At 32.4% G+C, this 24,624-nt stretch overlaps 1 protein-coding gene across 3 annotated transcripts in view; it reads right to left on the bottom strand.

Moving 5' to 3' along the window:
• The window catches only part of CCDC178 (coiled-coil domain containing 178), a 559,051-nt gene that overhangs the window by 319,841 nt on the left and 214,586 nt on the right, over positions 1-24,624 (bottom strand). For all 3 annotated transcript variants that reach the window (XM_064378981.1, XM_021670019.2, XM_064378982.1), the window contains exons 13-14: positions 6,285-6,380; positions 6,002-6,138 (exon numbers count right to left, since the gene is read on the bottom strand). In XM_064378981.1, the coding sequence (XP_064235051.1) occupies positions 6,002-6,138; positions 6,285-6,380 (233 nt within the window). The remainder of the gene's footprint in view (positions 1-6,001; positions 6,139-6,284; positions 6,381-24,624) is intronic.

Genomic DNA, 24,624 nt, shown 5'->3' with positions numbered 1-24,624 from the left:
TATATAATTTTATTTACTAATTTTTCTTCACCAATTTTTTTGTTTATCAATTTATCTTCTCAGATATAGCTATTACAAGTATATTTTATCAGTCTGTGGTTTACCTTATCTCTGGCTAAATGGAATGTTTATTAATCAGTTTTTTTCTCTATGCTGGTATTTATTTTCCTGTTTAAGAAAACTTTACCTGACTCATATTAATTGATATTTTTCTATGTGTTCTTAGAATTTTGTATTGTTTTAACTTCCACATTTACAACTATGTTCCAAAAAAATAGACTGTTGTGCATTAGATAGGTAGGGGTAAGACATTTTTTTTCATAAGGCCATTTATTCTTTGCTATTTGCTGCACTACACTGGCACACTTGTCATAAACATAGTGAATAGGTCTGATTCTGGACTTTCTACACATTTCCACTAGTCTTTCTACTCTAGTACCAGTAACTAGTCATTTCACATATTGAGCTCTATTGTGAATTTTGAAAAACTGTATTACAATTTCTGAAGCCTAGTTCTTCAACATTGTTAAATATTTAACCTTATTTAATTTTCCATATACATTTTAATATCAGTGTTTAAGTTTACACGTATACACACATGCATATAAACACAAAATTTGCTAGGAATTTTCTTGGGATTGCATGAACATCTTGATAATAGTGAGTGTTGCAATTCATGGCCAAAGTATTGCCCTCTCTGTTGACTGACATCTTCTTTAATTTGCTTCAAAAATGTTATGTAGTCTTCTGGGTAATATTATCAGACACCACCTTGCTAGATTCATTTCATGGATTTGATTTTTCAAAATTATATTGTAAGAGATATCTTTTAAATTTTATTCCTAATTGACTGCTGTTGGTATCTATTGAAATTTCAGTTTCCTTGCTATCTCTACCTTGAACAGTAATAATCTTTTTCACATTTATATATACCACAGAGTTGTTTGTCCCCACACAAATAGTCACTTTAAAATTACCTTGGTTATTTTATTATAAAATAAAATTACATTAGGAGTTTAGTTACAATTGCAATAAGACTTTCAATTTATTTGGTTAGAATTTGACATTTGCTCCTAATTGGGTCATATTCAAATTTTTGACATACCCCTCTATTTATTCATTTTTAAAGTACATGTTAATCACATTTGGTACTCTCTCCACAGAAACTTCCTAATTCCTATGTATGTCTTCTTAATTGCATTTTGGGTTTAATTTTCTAATGAATGAGGTTTTTCCTTATATTTTCTAAGTAGATATTCATGATTTCACGAAAAACCAAACTATGGGTCAGTAGATGAGGCCATTAACTATATTTCTTGATTCTGCCCTATCAGATATTGGGGAATTTTTATGTTATACTGATATATAGCCAAGTATTATAATTTTTCCATACAAGTTCTATCTATAAAATTTCAAAATTTTAAGAAACAGATGAAGGAAAAAACATGAAAATACTTGCCTGACAATTCAAAATACTTTGCATTTTATATCTAACATCTGTCCTAGATCATCTTTCCACAACTTCAGACTCACAAATCAAAGTGATTTCCAGATGCTTACACTTGTATTGCACCATACACAATCCCAATCAAACATAGCAGCACTTACCCTCCAACCTTCCTTCTGTTCATCTACACATTTTTCATTTAATGTCTGGTACCATTATCAAACTAGTTTTTCAAATCTTAACTCATCCAAATACCACTAAAATGACATCTTTAAAAGGAAAGTCTGATCATATGGCTTCTTTAGTGGACATCTACAGTCTTTAGCTGAATCCAAACACCTTAAAATGATTCATTATCTGGCATGGTAGTTCCTTAGCCTCAGTGTTTTCTCCTGATGGCCTGCCACATAAAAACACGTACTGCATGCACACACAGACACACACACACACACAGACACAAGCAAACAGGTCAGATCATGTACTTGCTCTCAGCTCCAGCCACACCAAAAGTGTCACTCTGTGAACCCACCACCATCTTATCTGTGCCCCAAAATATTAATAACAGTAATTTTAACATTAGATATACTAATTGTGATTGTCATTATTGGACTGATATATTGAGCGTATTTGAATAGTTACTAAGTGTTGGTTAATTTTAAGTCAGATTAAACCGCAAAAACTGAGAGGAGGTTAATATTCTGAACCTGAATACAGAAAGTCATATTTTGAATTCCAGCTGTGGGACTTTAGGAAAGTTCTTTTTGCTCATTAGAACTCTTGAGTTCCTCATTTCTTCCTTGGAAACATAGAAGAACTATTTAGGAAAAGTAGAATTCAATAGAGGACGTACAAATATTCAACCTCCTTACTAATCAAATAAATGGAGTTCAAAACAACATTATCATATTCCACTATGATGAGTGAAAACTATCTTCATTCACAGGTGTGTGAGAAGACAGGCTCATGTACTGCACAGCCTTCTGAATGGGATTGTCTTTCTGGAAAGTAGATGTAGAGATGAAGTGGGAGTTTTAAAAGTATTATACTGAATCAAATTCTATAAAACTATTTTAAATTTTAAAATCCAATATACTGATAAAGATTTCTAAACAAAATAATCCACTGCCATAATATTCACAACAAATGGTAAAAATGAGAGCAATCTAAATAACAGCAATTATTACATAAATCATAGTTTTGAATATTTTTTTGGACTCCATTTTCCAATACATAAATGTTGCATTTAACAGTTGTTTTATATGGTGAAAAAAATCTATTATATCATGTTGGGAATAACATCAAAACTCACAATTAGTTATTCAGTAAGAAGGAAAAAAATTAGCAATGTATTCATAGCTATATTTCTATGAATTGAAACAATGTTAGGGTCTCAATCTCCTTTTTTACTTTCTGTATTTCCAAATTTCTTACAACAAACATGTTACAGTCAGCATGCTAAATAGAGAAAACGTTATTGCTCTTAAGGCACTGGAACTTTTGGTTAAACGGAGCTTTGTTAAATATGGTTTAGGAAATAAAATCATAGTCCAGAGCATATCCAAGTACACAAATTGAAAAACAGAATCTTCTCATAAATGTAAGGTTGCAATGATTAACCCAACTTTATCCTAGGACTCAAAGATTTTCTGCAAATAGTGTTCAGAAGCAAATGGACTACACATGGTTTTTAAAAAATAACTAAGAATACAAGTGAAAAAGGCACTGAAGCATGAGCTGGATGAATAAGAAGCAGAAATAAATTACAAAGACTCAGATATTTAAATTATTAGGTGTAGATTATAATTATTCACACTGTTTAAGAGATAAAAGATAAGCTTTAAATATCTGTGTCAAACAAAAAAATCATAAAATGACCTAGCAAATTTGGAAGAAAAGCAAATAAAACTTTAGGAAATGAAAAATTACGCTTGTATGCATTGGTAATGCAATATATACTTGCCGCATATACATAGATGTGCCAGTTTAAACGTGCAAATAATCAAAATAGATAAAATTATTTGCATACATACATACACATATGTGATACATATATATATATATAGTTACCAGTTAGAATCAAGAATATAAGAACTATTTTGATATATGAATTGGCAATTATCTCTTTGTCCTGTGTTTTATCTTCTCTTCTTTAGGAACATGACTTAGATATATGGTAGACCTGACTCTTGCCTGCAAATCTCTTGATCCTTCTTTCACTTTATTTTACCGATCATTTATTAATTCTCTGTTCAGTACTATGTAATCCACTGTTAGAAATTATCCATTTAATTTTTAACTTCTGGTAAAAATTGGAAGATAATTAAATAATTAAGTAATGTCTCAAGATGTTTTCTGGGTAAGATATGCACCATGGAAATCCTCCCCGATAAATAGAAATGTATTCCCACAGCTTGTGATAGACTTGCTAGTGTACCCTATTATACACTATAACTATTCTTGAGAGAATTAAACTTGTCATCTCACTGACATCAGACTTGGTCATGTGACTTGCTTTGTTCAAAGGAATGTGAGTGGTATTAACATGTATAACCTTCCTGTGGAAGCTATAAGAGCCATTGAGTGATCTCACTAATGTATATTTCCCTCTATTACCAGTTAAATCACAATGTCAGTGAGAAATCAACTTTTATATTTTGAGCCACTAAGATTTGGGTGTTACATGTTACTGCAGAATAATCTAAGTGCTAACTCTCACACACACTTCCTTTCCTCCAGATTGGTGTCCTTATTAGCTCACCCACTCTTCGGATGTTTGTTTGCTTTTGCTCCTCTGGTCCTTTTTCTTTATAAAATAAAATGATAAAATGTAGTAATATTAGCAACTACAGTTTTGAGTTATTCTTTAAAGAGCCAACATCCTGTACGTTTAACATACAAGTAAGTATTACAAATTGTTCCATTCTGTAATTTCCAAAGGTAAAAGAATCCTAAGAAATTTTATCAAACTTCCAGTACAATCATCAAGTATCACTGCCACCTTTTTCCTGATAGCATAGTATGTGTCAGACCCTCTGCTATATGATGAGGATTCAATAGTGAAGAAAAAGTAGTCATGGTCTGACCTCATGGATCTTCCCATTTTTGAGGAAGACAGAAATAAATCAAATATTCATATACAAAAATTATGAATATGAGAAGAAGTGTGAGAAAGAGCCATGTGTCCCACATACACATATAATAGAGGAACTTAATTTCATAGAAAAGTCAATGAAAGCTTCCCAGAACTGACTCCTCAGCTGTAACCTGATAAGTGGCAACTAGGTAGAAGGAAGAGGTAAAAACATTCTAGGAAAAGAAAGTAGCATAAAAATACCATGTATGGGCTAGAAAAAGAGTGAAAAGTGTAAGAAATGGAAGTAATACTACTGTATTTGAACCAAGTAATAAGGGTGAACTGGGAAGAATATGAGACTGTAGAAGCAGATATGCCTATTCAAGGGACTTTGCAGGATGATCTTTTGTCCCTTCACCCTTGTTAAAATTAATGCAGATATAGAGAGGAATTGATCATACTCATGTTAAGATAAATAAGAACACTCCTAGCAAAATGTAGATAATGGATTAGAAAGTGATTGCATGTAGATCAGTTCTGCTTGTCATTGTGAATTCATGCCAGACATGTTGATAGCTTGTACTAGATTGTTGGTGGAGTAATGAAGAGAATAGATTGAAAATACATTTAGTATGTGGAATAGTTTTTGTTCATACATTAAATATGAGGGTTGCAATAGAAAGAGGAGTCAAGAAAACTCATAGATTTCCAAACCAAAAATACTCGTATAGTAGTTGTGGGAAAAATTCAGAGTGGACTGAAGGAGATCATGAGCTTGATAAGACATATGTAAGATCCTCCATATCTGCAGTTTTGATTCCTGCCGTTTTAGTTACCTGTAGTCAACTGTGGTCTGAAAAGGTTAAATGGCAAATTGCAGATATAAACAATTCGTAAGTTTTAAATTGTGTGCTGTTCTAAGTAGCAGGATGAAATCTCATGCTCTCCTGTCCCAGATGTGAATAATCCCTTTGTCTAGCATATCAGTGCTGTGTATGCTGCCTGTCAGTCACTTAGTAGCCAGCTCAGCTATCAGATTGAAACACTGTAGTACTTATAGGGCTATAAGTGGTACTATCTGTTGTTTCAGGAATTCACTATGGGTCTTGGAACATATCTCCCATGGTTAAGGTGGGGGCTACTGTATTTCAAGTCTAAAGTATTTTTGAGTATAAGAGAAAATATATATATATATATATATATATATATACACACACATATACATACACACACACACACACACACACAAAGGGTGAGGTTAGGGTGTGTAAATCCTCTTACAACTTTTTAAAATTATTTTGACTTTTCAAAGGGAATCCAGTGTGATTAAAGGCAACATTTTGAATAGAAATGAAATTTTAAGTTAATAAGAATCAAAACACCACCATATAACTCAAGGGACACAAACTGGAGAGATTTATTATATTTAACATATTGGATTATATTATATTATATAAGAAAAAATGTATTTTTAAATTTACCTTTCATTGATTTTTTCTGTCATTGTGTTAATATCAATCTCGAGTTTTTTATTTTCTTCCATCAGTTGAGTACATGTGAAAGAAATATCTGAATAATCTTTTGCAACATCAGAAAGCTCAATATCCCATGTTTTTTTCTTTAAGAAAAGAAAAGAATCATTCACACATGTATAATTATCAAAATGAAAACAGCATAATAATGAAATCATTTTTAGATACATGAGTCAATATTTGGAAATAGAGAATAAAGTTCTAAGTAGGAAATAGGAAAAAGTCAACTTACTGCAGCATAAAAACTACTAACTGCTTCCAGATACTGATTTTCATGACTTTTTTTCCTCCGGGTGAGTTGATCATGAACTCTTCTCAAATCTTCCAGCTAAGAAAAGAGAAATACAGAATACAAGTAAATTGTGTAGCTTTTCATCCTTCTATTAGGTAAAAAATAGATTAATCATGATGAAGTAGAATGTGTTTCAGTTACACAAAAATTGAAAAATATTAGAAAATTCTGAATAATTCATCACATCAACAAGTTAAAGGAGAAAATAACATAAATATACCAACACTTTGCAAAACAGTCATTTAATATATCATGAGAAAAATTATTCAAATATAATATAAACAATAACAAATATCAAAACAAATTATAAAATGCTGAATGTATCCTCATTAGACTCAAGAATAAGACCATACTGTCTTTTACCACCATTATTAATCATGCTTTGGGAAAGACTAGGTAAACACAATTAAATAATAAAATCAAATATTGCTATTATAATATTGAAAATCAATAGTTAATATATCCTCAACTTCAGATAACACGATTAAATACCTAGAAAAAATAGAATAATTCTTTTTAAAACAATCATAAATAATTTTTGTAAAATGGCTAGATATAAGGATTAGGAAACAAATAGCTTTTATCTATATAAGTAATAATCTGCTTTTAAAATATGGAATAAATGCTTTAAAAGTTTTCTCAAAAATATAAATTATTTGGGAACAAATTTGACAAAAAGAAGAGGACCTATATAAAGTAAACAAAAACTATTATTAAAAACGCTAAATCAAGTTTCACATGAAAAGGATGATTTGTTACAAAAAAATTTAATGAATATAATATGTGTTCTCCCAACATTACTGTAAAAATATAGCAAAATGGAGTATTCTTTTTTTAACTGCATTAAATGAAGTTCATGAGGAAGAAAGGTATCTGAGACTAGCTAAAAGGTACTGAAAAACAAAATATTGGAAACTTGCTACCCGATACTAAAACATCCTATAATACTATATTAAAGCAACATTTATTTTCCTAATCATAATAAAGACCAGAGGGAAAAATTCGAGGCCAGAAATAAATTCAAATAAATATTTTTTAAAAAGTGATATCTGAATTCAGTGAGAAAGAAGTTATTTAATTAATGGAATTGGAATAATGTGAAATCTCTGTTTAAAAAAATTCAAAGTAGTCTCTATATCTCACATCTAACTCATATAATAACAAAAGTAAAGTTTGAGATGAATAAAAGTCTAAATGCAAACACAGAACAGTTCAAATTAGAGTAATCAATAAGATTTCATTTGTATAATCTTGGGCTAAAGAAGAGTGTCACCTTGCCAAGTAAACCAAGAGATCTGTTGATGGGTTTTGGCAGCACATTTTATAATAGTATGTGGCAAAAGGCATCATAATCAAAATTTAAATGAAAAAGACCATGAAAAAAAGGTAAAATAAAAAGTCAACATTCCCAGATTATGTCTTTGCAGAGACATCAACGAAAACAGTGAAGCAGAAGTCTCTGAAAACTCCCTCCTGTATAAATGGAATTAAAACGAACTGGCCAAAAAATGTCAAATCAGCCTGTCAGCACTCAAAATTAGCCAAAGGCTTGCAACAATCTAGGAAGCACTGATTTAATAAAAATAGACTAGTCTTAGTAAGCAGAGTGCGCTTTGTGGTGTTTCACCTTCTAGTCCTTCTCTTCTGCTCCACAGAAGCCTCAAATAATAATTTATGGTGAAAAGCAGCCATCTCGCAGCCACCAAAAAGAGCAGAATCAGGCTAGAATGCTTTCAAAGCCTCATTCTCAAAATATTATCTTTATTTGACCTGTCTGGTGGTTTTCAAGGAAACTTCCACTTGCAAGGATGTCTGTATTTGATTTGATACAGAGTTCACCAGCACAAACACTCTTACTCAGAAAAGCTTTTTCCCCAGAGCATGGTTGTCAAAAAAATCACAGGCAATTGATTAACTTTGTGGCCACCTGCGACAGTGGCTAAAAATTGGAACAGCAGACTAACTAATAAACTAAAAAGGGCAAATTGATGGAATTATATCCATAGTAGTTTTGCAAAGCTCCAACATATTCCTGGGAATGTAGAAGGCTGCAAATATCCAGGGATGTGTGAAAGTCCAAGGTATTCACATGTTCTGGAAATACCTGAGAAGCCATTTAACCTCTCCTTGCCTGCTGATCTTGAGGCTCTTTGAAAAGCAAGAAACAGCAACAACAACAAAACAATGCTAAGGCAGAGTTGTCAAGTGCCTGGTTGTTTATTGAAGGCGAACCTAAACAAGCACACAGAACATTTCTGCAAAGACAGAAAGAAATTGTTTTCAGATTTTAAGGATTATTATCCAATGATTAACAGACCCTAAGCTGAAAAGAGACTTCAGGGGCTGCACGTGACAAAGAAAGCAGACTTCACCGAATTACGTTAGAAAGTTCATTAAACAAAAAACAACAAAATCGAAATTACTACCTCAGTAAACAACAACAGGAAAAAATCCTGAGGAGAAGTGAAAATAGAATGTCCATTATAAATGCATTATATTTAAAATGTCCAGTTTTCAACAACAACTAAAAATGAGACATTCAAATAATTAAGTAAGTATAGACTACATGGAATAAAAAAGTAATCAATAGAAATAGTGTCAGAGGGAAACTAGACATTTTATTTATTAACCCATTCAGCTATTTTAAATATGTTTAAGGAGCTAAAGAACTAAAGCAAAGCATTAAAATGACGTTTTAGAAAATAGAAACTGATATAAATTATTTTAAAAACTCAATTAGAAATTCTACAGTTGAAAAGTACAATAACTGAACTAAAATTTTTTGCTATCTGGGCTCAACAGCAGATTTGAGTAGGCAGAAGAAAGAATCAGCAAACCTGAAGATGAGTCAACTGAGATTATCTAGACTGAAGAATAGAAAGAAAAAAATAATGTGAAGTGAACAGAGCTTCATAGTTGTGTGACATACCATGAAATATACCAATATACATATAAAAGTTAAAGTAGTCAAAGAAGAAAGGAGAGCCAGGAGGCAGAAAGTATATTCAAAATGACTGAAAACTTCCAAAATTTGGTTTAAAAACATTAATTTACACATTGAGGAAACTCAAGAAATTTCAGTTGTAAAAACTCAAAGATATATACTTGAGATACATCACAATCAAACTGTCAAAGGTCAAAGACATAGACTCCTGGAATCAGCAAGAGAGAAGTAACACTTCACATGCAAAGGATCTTCAACATGAATAACAGATAATTTCTCGGTCAAAACAATGGGAACCAGAAGGTATATACAAGCATACACAGAATACAGAAAGAAAAGAAAAGTACCAAGAATCCTATATCAAGCAAAACCATAACTTAAACAATAGAGATATTAGGACATTCTCAGATAATCAAATATTGAGATAAACCTGTTTTAGAAGAAATACTAAAGGAAATCCTTCAGATTGAGATGAAAAGAATGATAGACAGTAATTTGAATCCACATGGAGAGATAAAGACCATCAGTAATCATAACTATATAGGTAAATATTTAAAAAGTATAAATGTATTATTTTATAACCCTTTTTTCTTACCTAATTTAAAAGATAATTGCATAAAGCCATAATTGTAAATCTCTGTTGATAGTCACACAATGTATAAAGATATAATTTATACAATATCAAGACAAACAAATGAAAAGGGAAAGAAAGCTATAGAGGAGAAAAAAATTATATACTATTGAAATTGTTAGTATTAATCCAAAATGATGTTTTGTAAATCAAATTGTGAATTCCACTCTTGGAACAATTGCTAGGAAAATAATTCAAAAATATATAGTTGAATCAATTACAAACTAATTAAAGTGGTATATAAAAGAAGGTAATAATGAAGGAATAGAGAAAATATAAAGACATAGGACACAGAGAAAATAAGTAGCAGAATGGAAATACAAATCCTACCTTATCAGTAATTATATTAAATGCAAATAAATTAAACCCTTTAATTAAAGTATAGAGATTGACAGAATGAATTTGAAAGAAATGGTCTTAGCATATATTGTTCATAAAAGACACATTTGAGATCAAAGACACAAATGTGTTGAAAGTAAAATACTGGAAAAAGAAATTCCATGCAAACAGTAACCATGTTAAAGAAATGTCATGCAAACAATAACCATGTTAGAGCTGAAGAGGCTAGATAAATATCAGACTAAATAGACTTTAGAATAAAAATTGCTAGAACAAACAAAAGACATTTTATAATAATAGAAGTGTCAATCAAGACATAACAATCATAAATATCAGTCTACCCAACAACAAAGCTTCAAAATACATGAAACAAAAACTGACAGAACTAAAGAGAGAAACAGAAAATTTAACAAAAAATAGACTTTGTATGCACTTTCAATAATGAATAGGACCACTATACAGAAGATCAACAAGGAAATCGAAGACTTCAACAACATTAAACAGCAAACAGACCTAATAAACATCTACAGAGAACTTCATCCAACAGCAGAATACATATTCTTCTCAAATGTACGTGGAACATTCTCCAGGAGAGATCATATGTTATAGTATAAAACAACTCACATTAAATTTGAAAAGACTGAAGTCATGCAAAGTGCTTTCCAGCCACATTGGAACAAAATTATAAATCAATAGCAAAAGGAAATTTGGAAATTCAAACATATGGACATTAAACAATATGTTTCTTGATAACCAACAAGTATAAGAAGAAATCTCAATAATGATTATAAAATATTTTGACATGAATGAGAATGAATGTACAACATATTGGAACTTATTGGGTGAAATTAGAGCACTGCTTTAAAGGAAATGTCTAGCTCTAAGTGCCTACATTAAAGTAGTTCATATGTCAGTAACCTAACTTTACATCTAAGAGAAACAGAGAAAGGAAAAAAGAAAAAACTAAACCTCAAGCAAATAAAAGAATAAAAATTAATTTTTAAAAAAAACCTTCAGTGGGAAAAAGATGAATTATAATATACACAAAAAATTGAGAGAATAAACAAAACCAAAAGTTTGTTCTTTGGAAAGGTCAAGAAAATTGATAAAATACTACATACACTGACCAAGAAAAAAGAGAGAAGATTCAAATTACTAAAATCAGATATTAAAGAGGGAATATTGCTATGAACCTTCAAAAAGTGATTACAGAATACTATAAAACATGTTATGCCAACAAATTAGATAAACAACATGAAATAAATAAATTCCTAAAAACACACCACCTATGAAAACTTATTCAAGAAGAAACAGAAAATCTGAATAAGTCTGTAACAAGCAAATAGACTGAATTAATAATCAAAAAACTTCTCATAAAGACAAGCCAGGACCAAATTGCTTTATTGGTGAATTTTACTAGATTTTAAAAGGTGAATCAACCTAAGTCTTTCACAAAATCTTCCAAAAAAATAGAAAAGAAATATACACTTACCCACTTATTCTAGGAGGCAGTCTCACTGTGATAGTAAATCCTGACAAGACATCACAAGAAATAAAAAGTACAGACTGATATCTCTTGTGAATATAGACACAAAAATCCTTAACAAAATAGTTGCTGGATCCAGCAACATATAGAAAGGACTATACACCATGATCAAGTAAGATTTATCTAGAAATGCAAGGTTGGTTTAACATGTAAAATCAGTAAATGTAATAAACACCATATTAATATAATAAAAGACCAAAGCAATTTCATTATTTCAATGAATGTAGAAAAAGCATTTGACATAATTCTATACTCTTTTGTAATTAAAAAAAATTCAGTGAACTAACAATAAAGGGAAATTTTCTTATTCTTATAGAATGTACCTGTGAAAACCAACATCATACTTGATGAAAAGTGGATAATACCACTAATGTCAGAAAGAATGGAATATTTGCTCCCCTATCTTTTTTAACATTATATTTGATGTTCTAACCAAAGTTATTAGGTAAGAAAAAGAAATAAACGTTTCCAGATTGAGAAGATAAAAGTAAACATCTGTATTTGCAGAAAAAAGGATTTGTGTATAGAAAATCCTAAATAATTTATTTTTAAAAACTATGGAGTCTAATGAACAATTTTGCAACCTGCAGGATACAAAGGCAACACAAACATTGACAGTATTTCTATACACAAGAAATAAGGAAGATAAAAATGAAATTATAAAAATTTTATTTGTAATATCAAAATGCTTGTACAAGTGAAAATTACAACATGCAATTAAGAGGAATTAAACAGGCCTAAATGAAAAGATACCTGTAACTATGGATTTAAACACTTAATATTATTAAGATGAAAATGCTCTCCTCATTGATTAACAAAACTCGTTTTGTAGTATTGGCATAAGGTAAGACATATAATCAATGGAATAAACCTGAGAATGCAAAAATTAATCCATACTAATTTAATTACCAATTAATTTTAACAACAGTGTCTAGGCAATTCAATGAGAAAAAATAGTGTTTTCAAAAAACACTGCTGGGAATACTGAATATCCACGTACCAAAAAAATGAATTTGGACTTCTACTTCATACCGTACACAAAATTAACTAAACTTATATTGAAAAATATTAATGTAATCGTTCAAACTACATAAATCTTAAAAGAAAACATAGATATAAATTCTTGAGACTTTGGGTTAGGCAATGGTTTCTCAAATACGATACTTAAAGCATAGGCAGCTAAAGATAAAATAAATAAGACCATCAAAATTACCAACTTTTAGTTTTTAAACTTTTTAATATCTTCTGCTTCAAGTATACTTACAAGAAAGTGAAACAACATGACATGGAGTGGGGGAAAATATTTTCAAACAATCTATCTCATAAGTGTCTAATATCCAAACTACAGAAAGAATACTTACAAATCAATAAAAAGTTAAAAAAAAAACCTGAATATAAAATGGACAAAAGATTTGGATAGACATTTCTCCAAAGCAGATATACAAATGACAAACAGACATAGGAAAAGTCATTTTCCATTATTAGTGATCATGGAAATGCAAATCAAATACCACTATATACCCATTAAGGATGGTTTTATTTAAAAAGGGGGGTAAAAAAAGAACAGATAATACTGATTGTTGCTGAGAATATGTTAGAATTGAAACCCTTATAAATCACTTTTGGTAATGTAAAATATTGTAGTAACTTTGGAAAACAATTTGGCAGTTCCTCAAAATGTTAAACATAGAACTATCACATGACCTGGCAATTCCTCTCCTAGATATATAACCAAGGAAAATGAAACATATTATGCAAAAACTTGTAGTGAATGTTAAGAGTGGCATTATTCTTAATAGTCAAAAAAAGTGGAAACAGCCAAAAGTCTATCTACTGAAGAATGGATCAACAAAATGTAATATATTTAGAAAATAGAAACTATTCAGTCATAAAAAGGAATAAAGTACTGACAAACTCTACAACATAAATGACCCTTGAAAACATTATCTAGCCTCAGGTAGGTCTGATGCATAAAATAATTGCATATTTTACAGACCAAACAACTGTCAATCTCTAGAAGTCAGTTTGCAAAGTATTTTTCAATGGAAAAAATCAAAAAATAAACATGAAAATTCAGTGCCTAAGGGTCAAAATTAATGAGTTACATCACTATGCCTTCAATAAGTGCTTATGGAAGGCTTACTAAATGAAGTTATGAAACAATCATGAGCACACCTTAAGCATTGCATGTGTAATTCTTGCAATCTGCAACTTTTGGATAGGTACAATTACTTTAGCCCTGGCCTAAGTAATAAGATCCATGGAGTCACTAGTATTATGTCTTTATTCCTTTCCTAATATAAATGATAATATACAACTTCAAAAATATTAATCTTTGGAATATCTAACATCAGTATGTCATTAATGGAAATTTTTGCATTAAAAACTAAATTTAAATGTCTAATAAGAAAAAGTGTATTTACTCTGTTAACAGGCAGAAACATGAAAATTAACACTTTTTAAACCAACAATTAGGTTGGTATAATTTAAAAATACCTACCATTCCAGGAAAAATGAGAGAAATCATACATTTGTATTGCTCCTAATATATACATATGTGTGCATATGTATACATATGTTTTAGAAAATATTTCAGCAATATTTATTTTGAAAAACATACTTAGTTCTAATGTAACAATTCAACTTTTGGGAGTCTATCCCATAGAAAGAACCAATTCATAACAACCACAAATATAAAGTTATTCATTTTAATATTGTTTGTAGTGGTTAATAACTATATTCAATCTGAATTTATTTAAAAGGTAAATAATTGAATAAGTTGTCATTGAGGTGAATAACGTTTACTGGTCAGTAAATCTCCATTTCACTTTCCTTCTAATGGGCTTTCTTCGGTGGCAAAGCCTAGGAAAATAAAAAAGAACAGAAAGGAAGATAGGAATACAAAGACGAGGGAGGGAAGGAAGGGAGGAAGGGAGGGAGGAAGGGAGGGAAGGAAGGAAAAGGAGGAAGGAGAGAGGGAGAGAGAGGTTTCTAGTTTTATTTGGAGGGAGGAAAGGGAAGGGCAGGGAAGGAGGAGAGAGAGAGGGAAGGAGGGAGGGGTTTCTAGGTTTCCTTGCTGAAAGAGTTTAGGATGCAAATTGGTTTCAACAGATAAGGGATTTAGTCATGTATATTATAGAAAGTGAAAGGTAAAGGTCTTCTTTGTGATTTCTGTTTGCTTCTGGCTTAGTTCAGTTTTGTATGTGTTCTCTCTACTGGCAAGTAAGGTCATGAGGACTTGAGCTAAGTTTGAGCTACCTGTAGCAGAGTTGTAGTGCCCATCTTCCAGCTATGGATATTGAGGCACTGTAGAATTAGCAGCAGTGGTTAATGCTTCCAGACCCCAGCTCCCTGATCCTTGAGTATGGATAGGCTGAATACTGTGGCTTTTGAACTCAAGAGGTCCATAGACAGCCTCAGATGCTGTAGCTTCTATGCTAAATTTGGAAAACATTTTTGGATATCCAGCCCAGAGCATTTTCTGCCAGCTTTGCAAATTTGTTGGTATCTAAATTTTTTTTCTACCTAAAATAGAGGGATTTATGTTTCCTGCACTGTACCTTGATGGACATTATGGCATGTCCTTAGAATGTAATATTAATTGCTGTTTCAAAGAAAGTATTAGATTCATATCTAATAACCTTGATGTATATCCACAATATATTTTATGTAAAAGAGCAACATTACTAAATATGTATATAGGACAAACCTGCTTTTGTAAAAATCAGATAGCAAAAACAAATAATACAGATATATATACAGCCATATAACCTAATATATACTTATAGATGCATAGGCTAATATGTAAAAGATGACACATTATACTGGTAACACTGACTATTTCATGGGGAATCAGAAATGAGAAGACAGTAGGAGATATGATTAATTAATAAATTTGTAGATCTATTTATTTTATATCATTCATCTCAGGGAATATGTTACTTAATAACATTTAAGAAGAATTTAAGTTAAGAAACACTTAATCTTCATAATCCCATTGTATTACAAATTGTTGGACCATTAACAAAATGTAAATTACTGCTAATAGTTGTAAATAAAAATAATGGAAACATCAAGGTGGGAAAAATTGTTCAGCACAACTCTGCCTCTGAGGAAAGAGCCTGTGTAACATTTAAAATAAACAGTAACTTAGTAATATTAGAACTTCACAGAGCCATGCTTTAAATGTGGTATATTCTTAATACATGCAAATCAAACAAGATTAAATACAAAAGTACTAAAAAACTAAATTATTAAATTCTTAAATGATAAAAATAATTTATTATTCATATAAATCATAAATTATTATGAATTTGAAGACTTTTACATATATTCTTCTTTAACCAATACTTTAATGCCTAAATTTTTCTTTCAGATTGCTAACAAGTCAAATTAACAAATATCCGTTTTTTTCAGTCCAGAAAATAGAATCTCAAAAAGAGGTAGCAAAGAGGTCACAACTAGAACATGGAGGAGAAATCTGAGTCCAACTCTCTGTGCTAGCTTCTGACACAACATTAGAAATAAACTGCTTTAAAAACGTTTAAACCCATTAGACATCAGAGAAATGCAAATTTAAAACCATGGTCCTCCAGAAAGACGAAAGTTAAAAATAAATACTGGCCAGGTGCTGTGACACACACCTGTAATCCCAACACTTTGGGAGGGCTGGGCAGGAGGATTACTTCAGACCAGGATTTTAAAACCAGCCCGGGCAATATAGCAAGATCCCATCTCTACCAAACAAACAAACAAACAAACAAACAAACCAGGTGTGCACCTATAGTTCCAGCTACTTGGGAGGCTGAGGTGGAAGGATGGCTTGTAAACTGGGCAAGAGAGCAAGACCCTGCTTCTAAAGTAAGTAAGCAAGCAAGTAAATAAATAAATAAATAAAAGATGATAGTAGATGGTACCGTTAATCTAAAGCTGCACCTCTCAGGCATGATGGTGGCAGTGGAAAAATAAATAACTGTCTGGGAAAACTTTTTGGCATTGTCTACTAAAGCTGAACATGTACATTCTTTCGGCCCAGAAATTCACAAAATAAATGAATGTTTCATTTTAATAAGTAAATGCATTTCAGTGCATATTCCAAATGTTACCTGAAAAGCTGGAAGGAGTGAATTGTCATAAACTGAAATTGGATAGAATGCAGGTTATAGAGCAGTTCCACATCTGAAGTACAATTTTAGGACAATTAAATTTCAGATACTTACCAGATATCTAAGTGGAGAGTAAGTGTTGGCAGTTGGATATATAAGATTTATTATAAAAGATTAAGCACTGGGATTCTCAAATGTTTGGAGTGTGAGGAGATATAAAGAAACCAGTAGAGGGAACTGAGAACAAGAATCCAGAAAAGCAGCAAAACACATGAAGAATGTGTTCTAGAAGCCAAAAAAAAAAAAGTTTCCAAGGCTAAAGGTATAATCCACTTGGTAAAGTGACCTGTGTAACTTAATTAAGATGAGGACAAAAGAATAATGATTAGATTTAGCAACATGGAAATCACTGATGACCTAAATCAGAGATATTTTGGTTTAATAGTGATGGTAAAAAGAAAATTGGAGTGTGTTAAGAAAGGATGGGAGATATAATGGTCAAGTAAGATTTATTCCAGCAATTCAAGGTTCAAATTAGAAAATCCATTAATTTAATTCACTGTATTATAGATAGTGAGAGAAATATTATAGGAGCTTCTTCCTAGAGGCAGAAAAGGTTCTTGAGAAAATTCAATACCCATTCCCAATTTTAAAAACTACTCAATACATTGAAACTGACAATACTTTCCTAACATGATAAAATGTATGTTGACTCTTAAAGCCTTCATGATATTTAAGGGAATAAAAAAACTAGTAGTAATCCCATTAAGAAGTGGGTAAAGCAAGGATGTCACTTATTTCCACTGCTATTTAACATTGTATTAGAAGTATTGACCAATGTAATTAGATAAAAAATATGACTAAAGACATAAGAATTAATAAAAATTAATCTCTCTAATAGCAGATGAAATAATATTATTCTTGGAAATCCCCAGATAAACAATGATGAAAGTAACATAAATAATTTTAAAAATTAGCAAATTAGTATAATAAAAATTATCATTATTTACTTCATAAACCAAATATAACTGAAGAATTAATAAAAGAGAAATACCACAACTAGAAGTGCAAAAAATAATTTAAGAATACACTTTTCAAAATCTTGCAATTCTATATGAGGAAACCTTTTAAAAACACTCCTGACATAAAATGCAATTGAAGAATTGAAACAGTATCATCTTATTGACTTTAAATAATGTCTATTTATTATCTCATGTTTGTATAAGTTAGAATGCTATTGAGCTAGGTCAGTAATCTGCTTAGGATCTCACAAGCTGAAATGAAGGTTTCAGTTGGCCTGGGCTGTCCTTTAGAGGCTCAGGGGGATAAACCATTTCTAATCTCATTAAAGTTGTAATCTCATTAGGGTTGCAGGCAAAATGTATTATCTTTTCACAGTTTCTATGTGGCCCCTTCCATCTTCAAGTCAGAAATGGCTGGCTGAGTGTTTCTCATGCTTTGGAACTCTCTGACTCTACATTTCTCTGACTTGTTCTCCTGCCATCCAAGAGAAAGTTCTGCTTTTAAAGACTCATGTAATTACTATTACAATCCGGGACAATTTCCCAATCTAATGGCACTGATTATAAACACAATTACATCTACAAAATCCCTCTGCCCATGTAACCTGGCATATTTACAAGCCTGACATGAAGGGCACAAATTATGAAAGCCCAGATTCTGCATACCATACTGCACTCCTAGGCCCCATGATCCACATCCCACTCATGCAAAATACATTCACCTCCTTTGAGGGTGCCCACAAATCTCCAATCAAAGGCCAAACTTGCATCTAAATGTTATTATCTCTAATGTCCAAAATCTCATCATCTAAATCAGGTACAGATGAAACTACATAAATTTAATATATCCTGGGAAAAAGTCTTTGTTTTTTTGGACCTCTGAAACTAAAGAAGAAATTATGACAGTCCAATGATCCTAACATACACAGATGCACACACACACACACACACACACACACACACACACACATAGTTGCTTCATAAGAAAGAAGCCAAATCTATCATTTTTTAAAAAGATAATCACTTCTCTGTTTTTGGCTACAGTGAAATGGTTGAGGAGTAACACCCTTAAATTTCCTTGATGCCCTCTTGTTTAAGGAGCCTATAAATCCACCCTTCTAGAAGTAACTTCAGTTAAAATTGATTGAATAATATTTTTATATTATACCTAAACACACACACAAAAATTAACGTTTATATATAGAATATAGGCTTTACTCTATCATATACAAAACCAACACAACAGCTAGAAAGTGAATGAATTTACCAACTTTCTAGCATTTTATCCTTTAGAGAATATCACTATAAGCAACCAATATTGAAATGTTTAATACACAGAAATTATCTCTAAAGGCATACTGTGAAGTACAAGAAATCTGCTAGACAACATGGAAAGATAATATTTACAAAATTATAATGGATAGATTCATCTAAGAGTTAATCATATGGCATCAAATGTATATAAAAGTACAGTTGATTTTAAATATGTGCCATTTATTGCAATGAGAGTAAGTTTTCTTAGCTCTCCATTTCATTCAAATCAATTATAAAAATTGCAAAATACAATACAATGTATTGTCTTTCACAATACAATAATTATTAAAGACACAATAAAGCAATTTTTATCTTATGAAATAAATAATTTAAATCATAAATTATATTGCAGGAAAGAAACCTCTAGATTTAAACAATATACTCACCAAGAGTTATTATGTAGTTTGGGTTATATTTAAAGTGATGTTCAAAAATTATTTTATATTCATAGAGACAATGCCAATACTAACAACTAAATTATACAATTAAAGGGTGAATACTGTACAAAATTGTGAACCAGTTGCCATACAAGATGCAACAGACAATGCAACAAGTCTCCTAACCCCACAGAATTAATGATATGAAATTCAATTCCTAAAAATGTCTTCTTAAAAGTGAATTGAAAAAGGGTTTGCAAAGTTAAGATTGTAAGGATTTCGGAAACCGTGAAAATATTGGCAAATTATTTAAGCTTTGGCAGAATGCTAAGGTATATCATTTTTCCCTGTGCTTCTGGTACTACTGTATAATATAATTCAACTTTCATTATTTGTTATCACAATATATTTTGCTTAAAATGAGTAGTTACGTTCAATTTAAAAGTTTTAGAGATATTTATTATAGCATTGTTTATAATACTTAAAAATTAAAACACACCTAATGTTCAATGACAGGGATTTAAGAAACTCTAAAGAGAGAGAGGGCAAGATGGCCAACTAGGTGCAGACAAGTGGAACAGCTCCTGTGGAGGGACTATCTCAGTGCTTTTAACAGATCTTTGGAGGGAAGGCACCAAGAGTGGACAGAGAATCTGGGCTGAAGGGGAAGAAAGCTGGGAACCCTGCAAGGACTACCACATACCAAGACTCATTTTTGAGCCACAACAGCTCCAGAGGAATGGGTGAGTTGAACTGTCAAAGAGCAACCTGCTCTTGGCACAAGCCTCTGAAACTCCAGCAGGAAGAGCCCCCTCAACCAACACAGACTTGAGGTGGCAAGGAGAGCCTCTTCGAGAAGTGGTAAGAGCAGAAAGCCAGCTGATGTGGAGCCCAGAGGGTTTGGTGCGAGAGCATCTATGGTGGATAGAGCACAGCTAGAGATGGCCATACCTCTAGGCTCAACTTGCTCCTGTGAAAGACTTTAGCCCTAAGGTAACTGTTGGACCTGATCTCTGCAAGCTGGTCCTGCACAGCAGATGGGACTGGTCTGACCTGTGGACTCCTTAGTCTCTGGGCCTCTCCCCAGGCCCCCAGCCCAGCCATACTTGCTTATAGGGCAGTCTTGGGTGGGGCCCACGGCATAGCTTCTGCGTGGGTGAAACACATCTAACAAGTAGAGAGCTCCAGTGAGAGGGCCCCTATGGCCACACACCAGCCCACGGGCTCTCTCTCCATACTTCAGCTTTCCCTTGGCCCACAGCAACTCACCACATCACTACCCTGGCACATTCTGCACAAGAGAGTTTTGCTTTACTTGCCCAGCCAGCTGAGAGTGCAGCTGGACCCTCAACACCTCTGCTGATGGCCAGCTCTTCTGATCATCATTGCAGAGAGTCTCAGAGGGCCCAGAGCCAACAAGCCCTGCCCCCACCAGTGCCCTGCCCTTGTGCTAACACTGTGCAGAGAACAGGGGACCCTTCCACACCCTGAGTGATCACTTCTGCTTGCAGGACACAGAGAAGGCACCCAGACCTGCCCTGCCGGGGCCAGTACTCTGGCCCCAAACTACCACCTCCTCCAATGCGACCACACACGGAGTTTCAGCAGGGGCCTCCTTCCCCTATTCCCCAACCAGCTGCATTGCCTCTGCCACTGTGGTGAAAGCTGGTAGGGAGGGAGACACCCCTGCATCCACTAGCACTCTGCTGCAGCTGCTGCATCTTGGCTTCCCCAGTGCAGGCCAAAACTCAAGGAGCCAAGGACAAAGTCAGGACCCAATACAAGTTCTCCCAGTCTAGGAGTTGGGAGCTGAGCACTGGCCCCCTTAAGTCTCCCAGAAATGAAGCCCGTCAGCTGAATCCACCTTATATCACAGTCAAACCTCCAAGGTCATCAACAGGATAAAAGAAAAAATTATAAAAATATCTGAAGGTAAGCAACCTCAAAGACTGAAGGTAGATACGCTCACAAAGGTGAGAAAGAACCATCACAAGAAAGCTGAAAACCCAAAAAGTCAGAGTGCCTTCTTTCCTCCAAATACTGCATTACCTTTCCAGCAAGGCATTGGAACTGGGCTAAGATAGTTGAAATAACAGAAATAGGATTCAGAATATGCATATACATAGGAGTAAGATCACTGAGCTACAAAAATACATTGGAACTCAATACAAGGATGCTAAAAATCATGATAAAACTATTCAGGATCTGACAGACAAAATAGCTACTATAGAAAAAAAAAAACTGCCTAGCCATATGCAGAAGATTGAAACTGGACCCCTTCCTTATACCACATACAAAAATTAAATCAAGATGGATTAGAGACTCAAATGTAAAACCCCGAAGTATAAAAACCCTGGAAGACAACCTAGGCAATATCATTCAGGACACAGGTACAGGCAAAGACTTCATGACCATGATGCCAAAAGCAATCGCCACAAAACCAAAAATTAACAAATGGGACCTAATTAAACTAGACAGCTTCTGCAGAGCAAAAGAAAGTATCAACAGAGTAAACAGACAACCTACAGAATGGGAGCAAATTTTTGCAAACTATGCATCTAACAAAGGTCTAATATCTAGCATTTATAAGGAACTTAAACAAATTTACAACAGAAAACCAAGTAACTCCATTAAAAAGTGGGCATAGGACATGAGCAGACACTTTTTAAAAGACTTACATGTGGCCAAGAGTCATATGAAAAAAAGCTCAATATCACTGATCATTAGGAAAATGCAAACCAAAACCACAGTGAGATCCCATCTCACACCAGACAGAATGGCGATTACTAAAAAGCCCAAAATAACAGATGCTGGTGAGATTGTGAAGAAAAAAGAATGCTTATACACTGTTGGTGGGATTATAAATTAGTTCAACCATTGTGGATGACAGTGTAGTGATTCCACAAAGACCTAATGGCACTAATACCATTCAATCTGGCAATCTCATTACTGGGTATATACCCAAAGTCATATAAATCATTCTATTAAAAGACACATGCATGCGTATGTTCATAGCAGCACTATTCACAAAAGCAAAAACATGGAATCAAACTAAATGCCCATCAGTGTCAAACCTGACAAAGAAAATGTGGTACATATACACCATGGAATACCATGTAGCCATAAAGAGAACAAGACTATGTATTTTGCAGGGACATGGTGGAAGTTGGAGGCTATTAGCCTTAGCAAACTAATGCAGGAACAGAAAACCAAATGCTGCATGTTCTCATTTATAAGTGGGAACTAAATGATGAGAACACATGGATACATAGAGGAGAAGAACACACACTGGGGCCTTTCAGAGGGTGGAGGGTGGGAGGAGGAAGAGGATCAGGAAAAATAACTAATGGGTTATTTAATAGCTGGGTGACAAAATAACCTGTACAACAAACCCCCGTGACACAAGGTTACCTATATAACAAACCTACATATGTACCCCTGAACTTAAAAGTTAAAAAAAAAACTCTAAAGACTTTAAAATTACATTGTAACATATAAGATGATACTGAAATCAGTTTTTACATCATGAAAGAAGAAACATGCCATCAATTACTGCATGAGTATGATAATATCATTATTTATATATATTATAAGGCCTGTGTATTTATATACAAAAAAAATCAACAGTGACTACAACTGGATGGTGATATCATAGATCAGTATTTTTTTTATTCACTTGAGTATATCCTAAACTTTGAGGAATGAGCATTAAGTATTTGTGCCTTTCAAACTATGCTTTAAAATAACTTTATATCATAGTTTGTATAATGAATCCCATCAGATCTTCTGAGGGTTGTATGGAAGAAAACAGATCCATTAATAGCAATTACAGCAGAGTTTGTGGGGGGAGATCCTGACTGGAATAATCTGACATGAGATAGCAATGAGAGAAATTAAAGACAGTGAATACAGAAATGACTTTCAAATAATTTTCCACAAAGAATATCAGGAAACACAACTGTACTGTAGCTCTTGGGTAAAGAATGCACACACACACACACACACACACACACACACGTAAACATTAAACATGCAAAACAGGGAAGTGAAAAGTAAAAAGTAAAAGAATAAGACTAAAGAAAAAAGAAAAAAAATTGTACCAATAAAACTACATATTAACACATTAAAAGTTGGAAAATTATAAAATTATTCAATCCAATAATCATTTCTTTTTAAATAAATATAATTATTCAAAATGTTTAAATCTAATTTAAAAAGTGAAAATACATATACAATTAGATATAACATAACAGCAAAAATGTAAGCAAGCATTCTATGTCATGCTATGGTAATATATTTGAAAATCTTAATCCATTTAGATTATTTCCTGGGCCATTAAAAAATGAAACATTAACCTCAGGAAGAAATACATAGCCTGATAGCACAATTATGTTATTAAATAAAACAGTGGCCCATGAAAAAGAAAATAATAATTCAAACAATGAAAAAAAAATCACCAAGGTGTTCTATCGAATTTTCATGAAAAAGTTATTTAAATATGTATTAATACTTTAGGTAACAAGAATGGAAGAAAAGTTTCAAAATTCATTTTATAAAGCTGGCATAATCCTGATAAGAACATCTATCAAATATAGCACAAATTAAGAACACCGGAATACAGACTCACTTATGAATATGGATGTAAAATCTTAAATAAAATCCTTGCAAATCAAACTCAGCAGTAAATTAAAAGAACAATAAACCATAACCAAGCAGAGTTCATCTAATGAATTTAAAAATGGTTAAATATTAATATCATCTCAATAGGTCAAATGAGAAACTAAAATCATCTTCTCAGCATTTTCTATAAATGAACATCTATTCCTATATAAACTGCTTTTATAATCAGGGTATATTTTAAAAATCTTTAGCATGGTCACTAGTATATATTTGAAATCAGCATTTAGATAACATTAAGCACTTCTTTCGAATAAAAGATAGTAAAAGCCAATTTCACAGATGTCATTTAGTAGTTTATATATATGCCACACAAAATATACAC

The sequence above is a fragment of the Aotus nancymaae genome, unplaced genomic scaffold (assembly GCF_030222135.1).
Source record: "Aotus nancymaae isolate 86718 unplaced genomic scaffold, 86718_ANA_hifiasm-v0.15.2.pri h1tg000020l, whole genome shotgun sequence".
NCBI classification, from domain to species: domain Eukaryota; kingdom Metazoa; phylum Chordata; class Mammalia; order Primates; family Aotidae; genus Aotus; species Aotus nancymaae.
This window is presented reverse-complemented; position numbering and strand designations above follow the sequence as displayed.